This window comes from Monodelphis domestica, chromosome 8 (genome assembly GCF_027887165.1).
Source record: "Monodelphis domestica isolate mMonDom1 chromosome 8, mMonDom1.pri, whole genome shotgun sequence".
Classification (NCBI taxonomy): Eukaryota; Metazoa; Chordata; class Mammalia; order Didelphimorphia; family Didelphidae; genus Monodelphis; species Monodelphis domestica.
Window position 1 is genome coordinate 187,444,387 of NC_077234.1, and position 15,032 is coordinate 187,459,418.

Sequence of the window (15,032 nt, forward strand, 5' to 3'; positions counted from 1 at the left end):
TAATCCTAAATTTGCTTCTGAAACATCCACTAATTTGATTACACCCACTAATTTTATTTTGCCCTTGGAGCAAAAAAAGAAATCTAGCACATTTTTACTATATCAGAATTGCTTTAAATATTTGAAAATAGCTTCTTGGTTCCCCTGAGTCTTATCTTCTGTAATCTTCAACTAATATTTTTATGGTATTTTTCTATTCCTTTTACCATTATTTACTTTCTAGGATACATTCCTGCATTTCCCTTCTTAAAATCCCTGCACATTTCCCTTCTTAAAATGTCACTTTCAAATCTGAACATAGTCCTTTACTGCTGATTTCTTTTAAGTTTGTAGATCATTAAAACACTTGGGGCTTTTTCACATGAACTCAGAGATAGCCTTGTGTCGCTGAGTGGTGGGATTTGGAAATCGAATAACTGGACAGACATCTGACAGACAGACATGTGGTCTACTGCCTGTATGATCTTAGGCATATTATTTGACCTATGAGGTATGTTTCCTCTCCTGTAACATCAGGAAGAGGTCTAAATGACCATAGGTCCCTTATAGGTCTAACAATCTGATTCTGTATTTGTATTAGTATTTCCTCTAAGCTGTTTGTGTTCACTTGTGTTTCTGGCCCCAACTATAAGATTTGACATTGATTTATCTTTATTTAACTTCATTTTCTATATAGTCCAAATTCATCATTATCTCAAAATCTTTTTGTCAAGATTCTATCATCTAGGGTTTTGAACATTCCCTTGTAGCTTTGCAGACTTGAAAAATACTAAATTCTTTTGCCTTCATTGAAGTTATTGATAAAAATGTTAAACAGAATAGGGTTGAGAACCCAAATTGAAATTGACCTTGTAATCATTACTTTTTAGATCTTATAATCCAAATAATTTTGAGTCCACCAAACTGCCTTATCATCTGTCTCTAGCCCATATCTCCTTCTTGTCTAAAAGGACATTGTGCAATATATTCTTAAGTAACTTTTAAAAATCTCTTTCCCTAACCCACCACATAAGTGACTGAGAATAGCCAAATTTGGGAGTAGAAAAGTGTTGGTGTTGCTTTTGTTTTTATTTCTGAGAATGGGTTAATTAAAAAGTAACATTGGCTGTATTTCATTGGAAATTACAAAAGGAAAATAATAGGTTGATAATTTCATCTTTATGCCTGATAATTGCTTGAAACTTAAGGAGGGGCTAGATACTTGGTTTTTAAATGCCCATTTTTACAATTAAGGAAATTTGTGTTATATCTTGAGTCTGCTATCCAAAAATAATTCACAAGTGATACTTGATTTTACACAGGTGCAGTATTTTTAAATAGACCAGCGTTGTAGATAGAGTGCCTCACTTGGAGTAAGGAAAGCTTGAATTTGAATCATGCCTCGGATACTTAATAGTTGTGGGACCATTGGCAACACTTACCAACTCTGAGCCTCATTTTCATCATCAGTAAAATAAGGATAATTATATAACCTATCTTAGATGGTTGCATGAAAATCAAATGAGATAATACATTTAAATTGCTTTGAAAACTAAAGTGTTAGGTCAGCCATTATATACGTGTAATCTTAAATTTCTTACTACTGTACAATAAAAGTATGTATGAAATTCTCGGACAAACTAGTTCTTTTGGAAATTATCTCTGAGTATTGGGTCATTTATGAATGATCATAATCAATCAAAATTTATTAAGTACTTTCCATATACCAACCACTGTGGTAGGCTCTGAAGATTCCCACATGAACAAAACAATCTACTCCCAAGGAGCTTACATTCTAATTAATTAGAAATTAATTCTTTTATTTTATCCTTTTATTGTTTTATTCAGAAAGGTAACCTTGCTTAGTATCTATTTACACTGAAGTTAATTTCAAGATAAAGTACCCATTACGATTCTTTGTTTAGTCTTATTTTTTTCTCATCTGATAAGCAGTTCTTTTGGGTTGGCATTTTCATGCTTTGTATTTGTAAAGGAATTTTCATGTTACTTTCTGTTCCTATGTTTTACTTTCTTAATTTGAATTATTATATTAATGCACCACAATTTGCTTAATTTTCCCCCTATAATTGGACATTTTGATTACTTTTACTTTTAAATAATTACAAATAATACAACTATGAGTATTTTTAATAGATAAGCCTTTTTTTCTTAGCATTATCAAGATATATTTCCAATAGTGCATTTATGAGACGAAAAGGTCTGAAAAGTAAGAATTTAATTAAGTGATTATTAACAGAGTTTTGCTGTTTTGAAAATTATTCACATCCATTGGTGATTTATCTATTATGGACTAAAAATTACAACCATTAAAAATAATTATTTTATAAGTTTATATATTTTGGAATTCAAGTTTTTATCTGTAATACTTGTAATAAGTATTTTCCCCAATCTGCTCTTTTTCTTTTTTAGAAATGAGTACCTTTTATTTGAGGGACTTTGTAGTAGTCCATTAGTCATAGTAAATTTAGCTTGTATTTTGTCCATTTCGATTTTATTAGATAGTGATGATTTTATCTCTTTTGCAAACTGTAAACTTGCTTTGAGGGAATGTCTACATTTCATAGGTAAATGTAAGATTGAGACTTTCTACTTGACTAAAGTAGAGTTTTGCTTCTCATAAAAACCATGTATTCTATTGGTCCAAATATAGGTCCTACCCCTGTTCTAACTGTCTTTTTAAAATATCTGAATTCTTTGATTGAATTTTGTCTGTCCTATCTCTTTACCTTATGGCAAGAGTTAGGGATTGAATTTGGAATTTTTGTGCTAAAAGCTTTCTTGACATAGTCCCTAGAAATGGTAGGTGCTTTGAGGACTGAATATTCCTATATGCTGGTCTGTTAATTTGGTACCTGCTTGCTATAGTTGTCAGGTATTGGGGCCCCTTTTTTTCACCTAGGGAGAAGCAATTCTAGCCGACAAGCAAATCTACCCTCTTCCCCTCATGCCATCTAACTTAATCTTTTAATAAGGTAATTAATTATATGTTGTTATTTATCATTGTATTCCTATGTAATTTTTTTCCTTTAAATGATATCTTATTTTAGGGAATGGCCTATATTTGTACCAATAGGGTATTTTAATATGAAGTATATATAGTAATAAAAGGAAAAATACTTAAATACATTTTAATATTTGACACAAATAATTTTCTTTTTTTTCTATACAGAGCTTTTCTATCTCTCTCATAAATTGGTGGATTTATACCCTAGTAATCCTGTAAGTTATATATGTGTGTCTATAGTTTTTACAGTTTTGAAATATATTAAGGTTTTATAGATTAAAGTTAGAAAAGCTTAAATTCATACTCAAACAAGTAGGCATACTTTTCTTTGGAATAAAGGTTTGAGCCATCTTTTCTCTAACTACTCATTGGTTATAAGTAAAACCTTTGGATCCTATATTAACTGCAGTCCAACTTGGTGTACAAGAGCAATAATTTACTGATTAGAAGTCCCTGGGGATTGATGTAGCTTCCATAATGTAAGGAATGAGAGATGAGTGCAAGGAGCAGGATTATGGGGCAGAGCACTTCAAATGCAAATACTTAAAGATCACTATCAGTAAGTAGAAATCAAGGTTGCAGGAAAAGGTAAAGCAGATAGCACTCAACCTCCAGGACACAAACCAGATTTGGAAACAGTAGAGAAGTTAATGAAATTAGTACTGAAACTCCAAAGCCAGTATCACAATTGAAAGAAAGTTCAGAACAGGGAGAAGATAAACAGTTCAGGTCAGGATGCCATCACAATATAGACTAATGTCAAAAGAGTAAAATCTTTAGTCTGTCTCCTTTTTTCTATAGAGAGAGCATGATGATGCTTGCTTGAGTATGATCAGGTTAGGAGATAAATGTGGACCAGTAGATTATTCTGCCTTTCATCAAAGCTTCATACCTGTCAAACAGGTTCTGATAAAGATATTTCTAATTTACAAGTGGGAAGTAATTTAAGTATCAAAAGAATCTGATTCAACTTGAACTTATTTTGAATTATTTAGATTTGTATTATAGATCTGTTCCATCTTTGGTAATTGTTCATTTTGAATTTATTTAGGTATCTTGGTTTGCAGTAGGATGTTATTATCTAATGGTTGGGCACAAAAATGAACATGCCAGAAGATATCTCAGGTATGTGCTTATTTTTATATCTACTCATGGAAAAAATCATAAGTACCTATTTTTTTTAATTTAAGTTTTTGTGGTTTTATTTTAAATTTAATTACAAATATAGCAGAAAAAATTCTACATGAAACTGAAAGTCTCACACCACTTTCTTTTTTAAAAAGTATATAATTTGTAAATGCTACTGTCAAAACTCTTCCCTTTTTGTTCTTCCTTCTGAACTTTTCCAGTTATTTTCTACTCTTGTTGCCTCCAGACACGAATCCTTAAAGGCCACTTCTGTCCTATCTTTGGTTATGCTGGCACTAGCCTTGCTTGTGGATCTCCTTTTCTACTGCCCATAGTCTTCTTATTGAACCATGTATAGCTCTGGGGTGGAAGATATCTGATGTGAAACTAGAATAAATGTTTTAATTGTTATTCAGTTTAATGCAAACTTAAGAGTTTTCTGGAGAAGGTTTGTGGGAGATAGATGACTTGACTCCTCTACAAGCAACCACCTGGGCTGTAAGTCCAGTCCAAAAATTTCAAGGAAATTTTTCAAGGAAAGTATTTATTGCTGCATCTGGTCCTGTGATGTTATTAATATAAAGAATTAACTGATTATGTTGAAACTCCCTCCACCAGGACAGCTTAACTGTAATTTAGACAATTGCCAGAAATACTGAGAGATCAAGCAACTTCTCTATGATCACACAGTTTCTGTTTGTTAGAAACAGGTCTTGAACTGAAGCCTTCCTGATCTTAAGGTTAACTTTGCCACACTATATATGAGTATTAGAAATTCTGTCATTCACATGCAGATAGGGTGTTGAATTACTATGAGTAGGATATATGCACTGAATGGTCAGCTTCAGTTTTTCTGTTCATTGTATAGGCACCTAAACTCTAAATCTCAGAGTTACTTTGACTCTTTTCGAAACTCACTGCCTCCCCCAAGTCCATTAGATTGCCATTGATTCTTTACCACCATATCTTTCTGTTCCATTTCCCATCATAGTTCAAGATGTAAGACTTAATCTTTACCTTTGGACAAAAATTCTTCCTAAATAGTCTCCCTATATTCTCACTTCTCCCTTCAAACATACAATTTTCACCTGAGCAATTTTCCTAGCAAATTCTTTGATCATGTCTCCATGCATTTAAGTCTACACAAGCCTATTCCAGCATTGTCTACCTTCATTTCACATCCCTCCCCTGTTCTGAAAGAGAGAGTAAGAGAGAGTGAGTGAGAGTGAGAGTGAATTAGTGTGAGTTAGTTAGACTTGGAGTCAGAAAAACCCAAGTTTAAGTTCTACTTGGAACCAATTCTTAGTATAGATTCTAAGACAAGGATAGGGTTAAAAAAAAGTTGTGTGTGTAAAATTATGCATTTATTAAATAATGTGTGTATATGTACACATATAAATATGCATAATGTGTTTATATACATATGTGTATGTACATGCATACATATCCTATAGTCTGGCTTTTTTGGAGGGCCAAAAGACAGATTTTATTTCAATATGAGGAAAAACTTGTCAAAAAGTGGAATTCATGACATGAAAACTTTTCAGTCCTATATTTATTTTTTAACTCTTACCTTCCATCTTATAATTAACTTCTGTATTGATTCCAAGGTAGAAGAGTGGTAATAGCTAGGCAATGGGGGTTAAGTGACTTGCCCAGGTCACACAGCTAGGAAGTATCTGAGGCCAGATTTGAACCTGGAACCTGTCATCTCTAGGCCTGGTTCTCAATCCACTGAGCCATTCAGCTGCCCCCCAGTTCTGTATTTCTGTGGGACAATAACCTATATGCATGAGCCCAGCAACATTCTAAAATTTATTTATTCTTGAATTTTAAAAACTGAGAAAATAAAAATATATGCCATTCCTTCCAAGATATTTCTTTTTATTTCCTTATCTACAAAATGAGGGGATTGGATCTGACATCTAATGCTCCTTCCAGCTTTAGATCTGTGATTCTCTGGTGCTATGGAATATTCTTGCTTTGTAACAGATCCTTACCTACCTTTTCCCCATAGTGTAAGGGGCAGAATGTAAGGGGTTAATATAAAAGGTTGGACTAGATTATTTAGGAGAAGGGTCACCAGGAATTTAGTCAAATTCCAAAGAGATTTATTTTAACAATTTATTTATAAAATATAGAAATAGTGAAAGTAAGAAAATCAGAGAGAGGATAGGGTAAGATATCTAGCCTATGCACTAAGTATTTTTTTTTTCTGGCCCTTGGCTCAACCGAAGCAGGGCTAAATAGCCCTTAGCCGGAGGGGCCTCAACCTTGAGCTGAGGACCTGGGGATTCAGGAAGCCTCTTTTAATAGGGTAGGTCTCTCCTGAGGCTAGTCCCTTCAGAAAATCCAGGGAAACAGTAAGTCTTTTTCATTCACCCCACATGGTAGTTTTAAGGATAAAAGAAGTGGTCCGAGATCCTCAGTCAGAGCTCCTCCAAAGTCAAGTTGAAGATGAAAGACCAAAAAGACATTAAAGAAACCTTCACAGGAAGTTCACAGGCATTTTTAGAGAATATTTCTTTTTATCACATCCTGTGACTTTCCATTTTACATATACCAGTTACAGCTAAAGTTTTGCTTAGGACTGCCCAGGGGGCAGTCAGTTGATTCTGATTTGTCACCCACTGTCACACATGTGGGTCACAGACCTCCCCCACTCAAGTGTAAGTGGATTGTATACACTTTTAGTGATTAAATCTAAAAATGGGCAGGGAAGAGTTAATTTAATCTTCACAATAGTCCCTATGTCTGTGGTGCTACATGCTCCATATTCTCCCTTGTTGCTCATCATCAGTAGGCCTTCTCTTTTTCCCAATTATATTCAGATCAAAGAAATCTCTTTATAATCCAGATACATAGGTAGTCCAAATGAGTCTCCTTCCTCTACTTCAGCATACTTGTATTTACTTTTTCTCTCAATCCAGCCCCACCATCAAGCTTCTCATTGTTTATAAGAGATAAATCAGATGGATGGAGTTCATGGAGATGGCTCAACAAAAGCCAGTATTTGAACTTTAATTTGAACTCATTTCTGGTTTTGAAACAGTTCTGTGGATTAGATTTAAAATTGTAGTGATACAATTAAAGATTGTACTTTTTCTCCCAGATAGCATTTGATTAAAATTTGGATATGGTTAAAAATGGCATTTCTGTAGTGTGTGTCTACATGTTTCTTCTCTTCTGAAGAAATCTCAATTCAAGATTATGACTAGGAAGTCAGTTATACAATAGAAAGTCCTGCCTCAAAGTTAATGACTTGGGCTCACATCCTACCCTAGCTTACTAGTATTATGATCTTGGGGATATCACTTTATTTAGTTTCCTTATCTATAAAGTGAAGATGTTGAGTTAGGTGGCTTTTAAATTCCACTCCTAATTAAGATTTCAGGATTTGATAAGACATTTTGAGGGTAGTCTCTGTATTAATAAAAGTTGTCTATAGTAAGAATACAACAGACTCAATTGGAATAAGAGAAAAGGCATTTAAAAATATTTTTGTAAAAATAAAATTAATAATTATATAATGGATATCATTACTTTCTAAATTCATTAAGGAAGAAAAGATTTGGAACCAAGAATTAAAATTTTTTTTAATTAAAATTTTTTTAAAGATCAGTCTGAACATATTCATGAATGTATCTCTTTTCAAAAGGGAAAACAAGTATTAGTACTTTGTGTCCAGTAGTATAGTACCTTTAAAATAAATGTTACTACTTACTTTAACATGTAGAAACTCTTGAAAATGTAGTATGTGTTAAAACAAAATTCATCTGGGATCCTTTAAAAATTTGAGTTGGGTGATTCCCCAAAATCTTACATTAATTGCTTCTTTGGTATGGATTCTTAACTTGGGATCTGTGAAATAGTTTTTTTCAAATATTTTAACAAATTATTTGTATTTGATTTCCTTTGTACTTGTTTTATTTTTATTTTAATATGAAGCACAGTCCTTATAATTTATGTATTTAAAAACATCCTGAAAGTCCTTAGACTGCCAGATGAGTCCATGACACAGAAGAGGTTAAAAATCACAGGTATAGAAAGACTTTAAGAATCATCCTTTATTTATATTGTCTCATGTTCACAGGCAGCTAGGTGGCACAGTTCTTACAAAGGATAGTTTGCATCATATACTTTTGCTATCTCCTACTAGTACAAAGTAGCCTCCTTCCTTTCTTAACATACAAAAGCACTCAATTAACTGATATACACCAATAAGCAATTGAAGAAGAAAATAAACTGTTTGTGGCTGGAGCAATAGATAGAAAATATACATTACAGTTTGGACAACTCTGAAGTTCTACTTCATTACTGTCAGAATGGCAAACCTTTTAAAGTCACTAACCTATATATCTTTGACCTAGCGATAGCACTAATTGGCCTGTATCCCAAAGAGTTTAAAGGGAGAGGAAAAAGATCCACTTATAATATGTGGTGTGCTTGCTATTATAAATACAGCTAGATATCATATAGCTTCTGTTCTGGGGTCTAGACCACCTAGTCTTCAAGGAAGACTGTGATTTCTCCTTTGCAGAGAGTAGGAGTAATGTTATTCAGTATTGCCACAGGCTAATAGGAGACTGAAGAGCAGATTATAGATCCCTTTTCACTTATATCTCCCAGAAGGGTACTTGACTAGAATTAATTCTGATTACCAGACCTCAAATTCTGTCATTTAAAATCACTATAATTAGAAGCTTAGCATAAATACCACTTTCCACAATCATTTTCAAGGGAAAAAGAATACTTATCAAAGTAACACGAGCTTAAGTCCTTTCCACCAAACATAGATTACACAAGCAGTCATCACAAATAGGTCTTTATCAAAGTAGGCAATAAAGAGAAAATTGAAGAATTTATACAAGATAGATCTCTGTTGCCTGTTTTATTTTGTTTTTATTATTTTGTCAAACATTTTCCAAATATATTTTAATCTGGTTCAGGAGAAACTTGAAGAGTTTTGCTGGTTGGTTGTGGAATTTGAGTTTGACACCTGGAGTAGAGAATAGAATGAACCAGAGTAAATGGGTTCTTTGTCTGGGAGAGAGATAACAAGGAGAGGTCTTAGTAATCTCAAATGTTGCAAAAAATAAGAATTGGGAGTCCTTTTACAAACCCCACATCTCTGGTTCATGGCCACTATTCAAAAGTCCACATTTGTCTGCCTCAACTGTGTTCCAGAGACTTCAAACCCTCTGAAGAAAAGCGTCTCCATTTGTAGCCAGTCCACAATAGCTCAGCCCTTCTCAGCCTTTCAGAAATCATGTCTTCTTCCATCTGTGTAGAATGCAGTATTATAGGCAATCAATCCCTAAGGAAAACTGTCCAAGCTAAAGGAGAAACAGTTACACATAAAAATATTTATAGCATCACTTTATGTTTTAGCAAAGAAGTGGAAACAAAGGAAATTCACATCAACTGGGAAATGGCTGAACAAATTATTAGTACATGAAGTATATTATGCCACAACTAGGTGATGCAGTAGAGTGCTGAGCTTGGAGTCAGGAAAACCTGTGTTAAAATTTAGTTTCAGACATATACCAACTGTGTGACCCAGGGCAAGTCATTTACCTATTTGCCTCAGTTTCCTTATCTGTAAAATGAAGGAAATGAGAAACCACTTCAGTAAATTTGCCAAGAAAATCCCAAATAGGGTCACAAAGAGTTGAACACAACTGAACAATAACAACTCATGTTAACAGTAACTTCTAACCTATTTAAGAAAAAAAAGTTCAAATTGAAGATGAGAGAGAACACTTATTCCTTTATGAAGGCATAGAAGCAAAGGGGTATTGGAATGAGATCAAGGAGAACCTAATAATGCAGTTCATTTGGAACAGTGAGCATGTGAAGGGCAAGTATGGTTATCAGAAGGTACATTAGATAGATTTTGAAGGGCCTTAAATGGCTAGCTAAAGAATTTTTATTTTATCTCAGAAACAATAAATACTTTTACAGTCTTTGTTCAGTTACTAATGAGTTGACAAATTTGTATCAATTTAATGAATTTATTTTAGCAAGGCTACTACACTTGAAAGAACCTATGGACCTGCATGGATAGCATACGGACATTCATTTGCAGTTGAGAGTGAGCATGACCAAGCAATGGCAGCGTACTTTACAGCAGCACAGCTAATGAAAGGGTATGTAACAAGCAAACTGAGCATTTTAACATAGAATTATATGGTTCTCTTAAAAGGCTACATGTTAATGTAGATTCTAAACTAAATATATTTTTAAAACCACTATTGTGTTACTATATAACAACTTATGATGATAACATAAACTCTGGTGGAATAAAAAATGTGGCTGATTAAGGAAATCTTCCTTTTGAGGACTTAGGGTTTAGCAGGCATTTCCACAGCTGTGGTATAGGAGAAAGGGCAGTGGATTTAAAGTTGAAGGATCTCAATTCAGCACTGATGCTCATTCCCTCTGGTAAGAAATTATTTTTCTGGTCCATCATCTAATAAGGAAGCACTTGGTTACATGATTTCAGAGTTTCCTTTCAGCTTTACACCAGTTCCATTATATCCCCCCTTACTAATAGTGAACAGGAAAGATAAAACAAACTTTCATTTGTTTACTTATTAAATCATTGGTATGTTCTCAAGCAAGGAAATAATGAAACATTTATGGTAGGGGGTAGAAGGGAATACATTTAATTTTTAGCCATGTTGAGTTTGAGGTGTGGGCACACATTCAGGCAAAAAATTTGTAACATTTGGAAATTTAGGACTGAAAGAAACTCACGAGTTCAAAGTTCAAGATAAAGTTGTGAAATTAATGAGCATAATGGTGTTAAATTCATGAGAGTGACTAAGATTACTGAGGGAATGTAGAGTGAGCAAAGAAGGGATCATAGGATGGCACCTTAAAGAGTGAGCATAGACCTGCCATACTAGAGATGGAACCTCAACTGTGGACAGAAATAAATGGATAGAAAAGAAATGTAGGCTATTCTTTTGGGAAGTTTGGGAACATGAGGAGAGAGCTAGGAGATAGTTGGAGAAGGAAGGACTTTCTAAAAAGGGGAAGATAGGAATGCTTCATGAAGGAAAGTTTAAAAGATGAGGTCATAGATCAGCCATCTAGAGGAAATAAGATATTCCAGAGCAAAGTCACACAGAAATGATCATGGTTTATGCAGGATATTATAAGTTGAGTTGTAATTTTATCTTGTAGAGGTGTAATGCTATGATAATGAAAAAATATTTTTCCATTAAAAATAATAATTTAGGATATTTTCCCATAGGATTCATATTCTTTCCTTCCCCTTCTCCCTTCCCACTCCCAGAACCAACAAGCAATTCCACTGGGTTTTATGTGTATCATTGTTCAAAACCTCTTTCCATGTTATTAATATTTGCAATAGAATGATCATTTAAAGGCAACATCCCCAATCATATCCCCATCAAATCATATGATCAATCATATGTTTTTCTTATGCATTTCTGCTCCAACAGTTCTTTCTCTGGATGTGGATAGCATTCTTTGTCATACGTTCCTCTGGATTGTTGCATTGCTGCTAGTTGAAAACTGTTACGTTCGATTGTATCAGTCTGTGTACAATGTTCTCCTTGTTCTGTTCCTTTCACTCTGCATCACTTCACATGGAATTGCTCCAATTCATTATTAGTGGAAAATGTTTTTAATAAAAAAGTATTAATGTTCCGTTCTTAATGTAAGGTAGGCTGAAATTGGTTGTAGAAGGATCAGCAGACTGTTTTATAACTATCAGGACTCCTAAATAGATTGATATTCCTAGTTACTGGTTTGCTATTTGAATATTTTTTAGAAAAGATCATATAGATGAATTTCTATTGAGTTATTAAATTGTTTTGATGCAATTGAACATGTTATTTTACCATTCTTTTTAGGTGTCACTTACCAATGCTATATATTGGGTTGGAGTATGGTTTGACTAACAATTCAAAATTGGCTGAAAGATTTTTCAGCCAAGCTCTAAGTATTGCACCTGAAGATCCTTTTGTTATGCATGAGGTTGGAGTGGTTGCATTTCAAAATGGAGAGTAAGTACATAAAGGCAAAAAGCACTTTCAGTCTAAAAATGATAATTTGGGGGCCTTATATATTTGTTAACCCAGTTACCTATTTGTTTAACCCTCAAAGTACTATTCACTCAGCATTGCTATTCAAAATGATGACCCAAAAGTACTGTATAATCTTAGTCATTCAGGACAACTTGTTATGTTAATTATGCTATATTTAATCACTGAATTATAATACATTTTAGAGAAATTTTTTGTTGAAACAAAAAGGATTTCATTCTGTTCCTGATTAACCCTTTAGTGAATAGAAATTGCAACCAATCAACACAATTTTTGAATATTTGTGTTTATTATGGCTTTACTAATAATAAGATATAAATAAAGTAATAAAATAAGGATTTTTATAAATTATTCAAAATGTAATCCTAAATTCATATTCACTAAATTTAGTATCCCATCAACTTTTTTTAGCTTTTTTAAAAACATCAGTATACATTTTTATTCCTATGCACATTGATTGCTTAATGTATTAATTCCTATATCTTTAACTCATCAAATCCTAATACTATAATATTGATTATCTTTTTCTTCAGTAAATTTAAGCCAGTTTACTGGTGGGTGTGGGTGTAAAATTTGTTGTTGTTTTTTTTTCAAATAACCAATTAACTTTTTTTCTTATTTTAGCTGGAAAACAGCTGAAAAATGGTTTCTTGATGCATTAGAAAAAATTAAAGCCATTGGAAATGAGGTATTTACTTAGTCATCATTATAAATACCTAGTTGCAAATGACACTGCAGAAAAAGAATTACATAAAAACAGTTCCTGCCCTCTGAGTTGATGTAATAATTGTCATTATTAAGAGCTTTTAAAAATTATTGAGCAGTCATATTTTTTAACTTAGGCACTTATCACAGCATCTAACAATTGATATTGTCTGCATTCGTGACCATTTAAGAGAGCAGGGATAGGCTACCTTGTGGTGGCAGGGTAGCCATTCATCCTTGCCATTTCAGTCATTTGGAGCTTATTGAATGATTACAGGAAACTGATTATTTGGGACATTTCCAATCTTAGTCTAATATCCTACCGATCCAGAAAACTTAAAATAATTGCATCTTTGGTTGAAGAATCATTAATTACATCATTTGCTCATAAACTCAGCAGGTTCTATCACTGAAGCAGAAGGACTCAGTATATATTGAATCTCAGACTTAAGAATTGAGCATTGCTATAATCTCATACCTTTCTAATACAACTTTAGAATTTTCCATGTTTGAAATATTTATCTGGATGCTTTTGAATATGTTTTTTACCTTTAGGCTAGTAAAAGTATGGACACTGGAGCAACAGGTTACCATTTTTTATAAAATAAAAATTTTAGCCTTTGTTAGCTTTTGGAGTTGAGGATTATACACATTATTCTTACTAGCCTATCAGAGCTATACTTCCTTTCATTCCTGTCCACACTATTTGACTCCACTTTGAGGCGCTGCTTCTCAACTGTCCCATTTGTTCACATCTTCCACTTAACTCTTCCCTAGCCCACAACAATTCTAATAGTATGCATATTTCTGTAGGCATAAGCTCTCTTCTAAGGAATACATTTCTTTCTTTTAAAAAAAAAATATTTATTTATTTAGAATATTTTTCCATGGTTACATGATTCATGATTTTTCCTACTCCTCTTCCGGAACTGACAATTCCATTGGGTTATATATGTATCATTGTTCAAAACCTTTTTCCATGTTATTCATATTTGTAATAGAGTGATCTTTTAAAGCCCAAACCCCAATCATGTCCCCATTGAACCACATGATTGGTCTCTTGTTTTTCTCCTGTGTTTCTACTCTCACTGTTCTTTCTCTGGATGTGGATAGCATTCTTTCTCATAAGTTCCTTGGTGTTGTCCTGGATCATTGCATTGCTACCAGTAGAAAACAGTTACATTTGATTGTGCCATAGTGTATCAGTCTCTGTCTACAATATTCTCCTGGTTCTGCACCTTTCACTCTGCATCAATTCCTGGAGGGCTTTCCAGTTCACGTAGAAATCCTCTAGTTCATCATTCCTTTCAGCATAATAATATTCCATGACCGTCAGGTACCACAATTTGTTCAGCCATTCCCCAATTGAAGGGCATCCCCTTATTTTCCAAATTTTTGCCACCACAAAGAGCGCAGCTATGAATATTCTTGTACAAGTCTTTTTCCTTATTATCTCTTTGGGGTACAAACCCAGTAGTAGTATGGCTGAATGAAAGGGCAGACAGTCTTTTAAAGCCCTTTGGGCATAATTCCAAATTGCCTTTCAGAATGGTTAGATCAATTCACAACTCCACAGGAATATATTTCTTGATGTTTAAACTTGAAATTTTGTTTTATATCAAATAGCAAAATAGCCAGAAGAAAATAGCACCTGATTTTTTTTGTCACTGAACTCATTAAATTAATATAAAATATAAATAAAAAGAACTTTAGTTTCCAGTATGCTTTGATTTACTATCTCATTGTTGTATGGTATATCTATGAAGTAACTAAATATGTACAAATCTAGTTGAAAAGTACAAAGTAATAATTTTAATGACATTGTTTTGTAGGTAACAGTTGATAAATGGGAACCTTTGTTGAACAACTTGGGCCACGTATGCAGAAAACTGAAGTAAGTGATGGGGTGGAACATTTTCATAATTTCTTCTATAATAATCATCTAAATAATTTAACAATAAACTCTATTTGGCAAGAGAAATAAAATGTATCCCTGTCCCCACCCACTTCTTCCATTCTATCTATCTCCATACATCTCCTGTGGAGGTAGAGATGTTTAGCATTCCTTCAACTTCCCACCTATCTGAGACCTCCTGATCTCTTCTATCCTTAGAGGC

General features: G+C 33.5%; 1 protein-coding gene across 1 annotated transcript in view; it reads left to right on the forward strand.

Moving 5' to 3' along the window:
• Window positions 1–15,032, forward strand: part of CDC16 (cell division cycle 16) — a 48,606-nt gene that overhangs the window by 17,725 nt on the left and 15,849 nt on the right. The window contains exons 10-15 of the mRNA XM_001364559.4: window positions 3,170–3,219; window positions 4,056–4,129; window positions 10,156–10,281; window positions 12,019–12,171; window positions 12,835–12,898; window positions 14,748–14,809. Coding sequence (XP_001364596.1) covers window positions 3,170–3,219; window positions 4,056–4,129; window positions 10,156–10,281; window positions 12,019–12,171; window positions 12,835–12,898; window positions 14,748–14,809 — 529 coding nt within the window. The remainder of the gene's footprint in view (window positions 1–3,169; window positions 3,220–4,055; window positions 4,130–10,155; window positions 10,282–12,018; window positions 12,172–12,834; window positions 12,899–14,747; window positions 14,810–15,032) is intronic.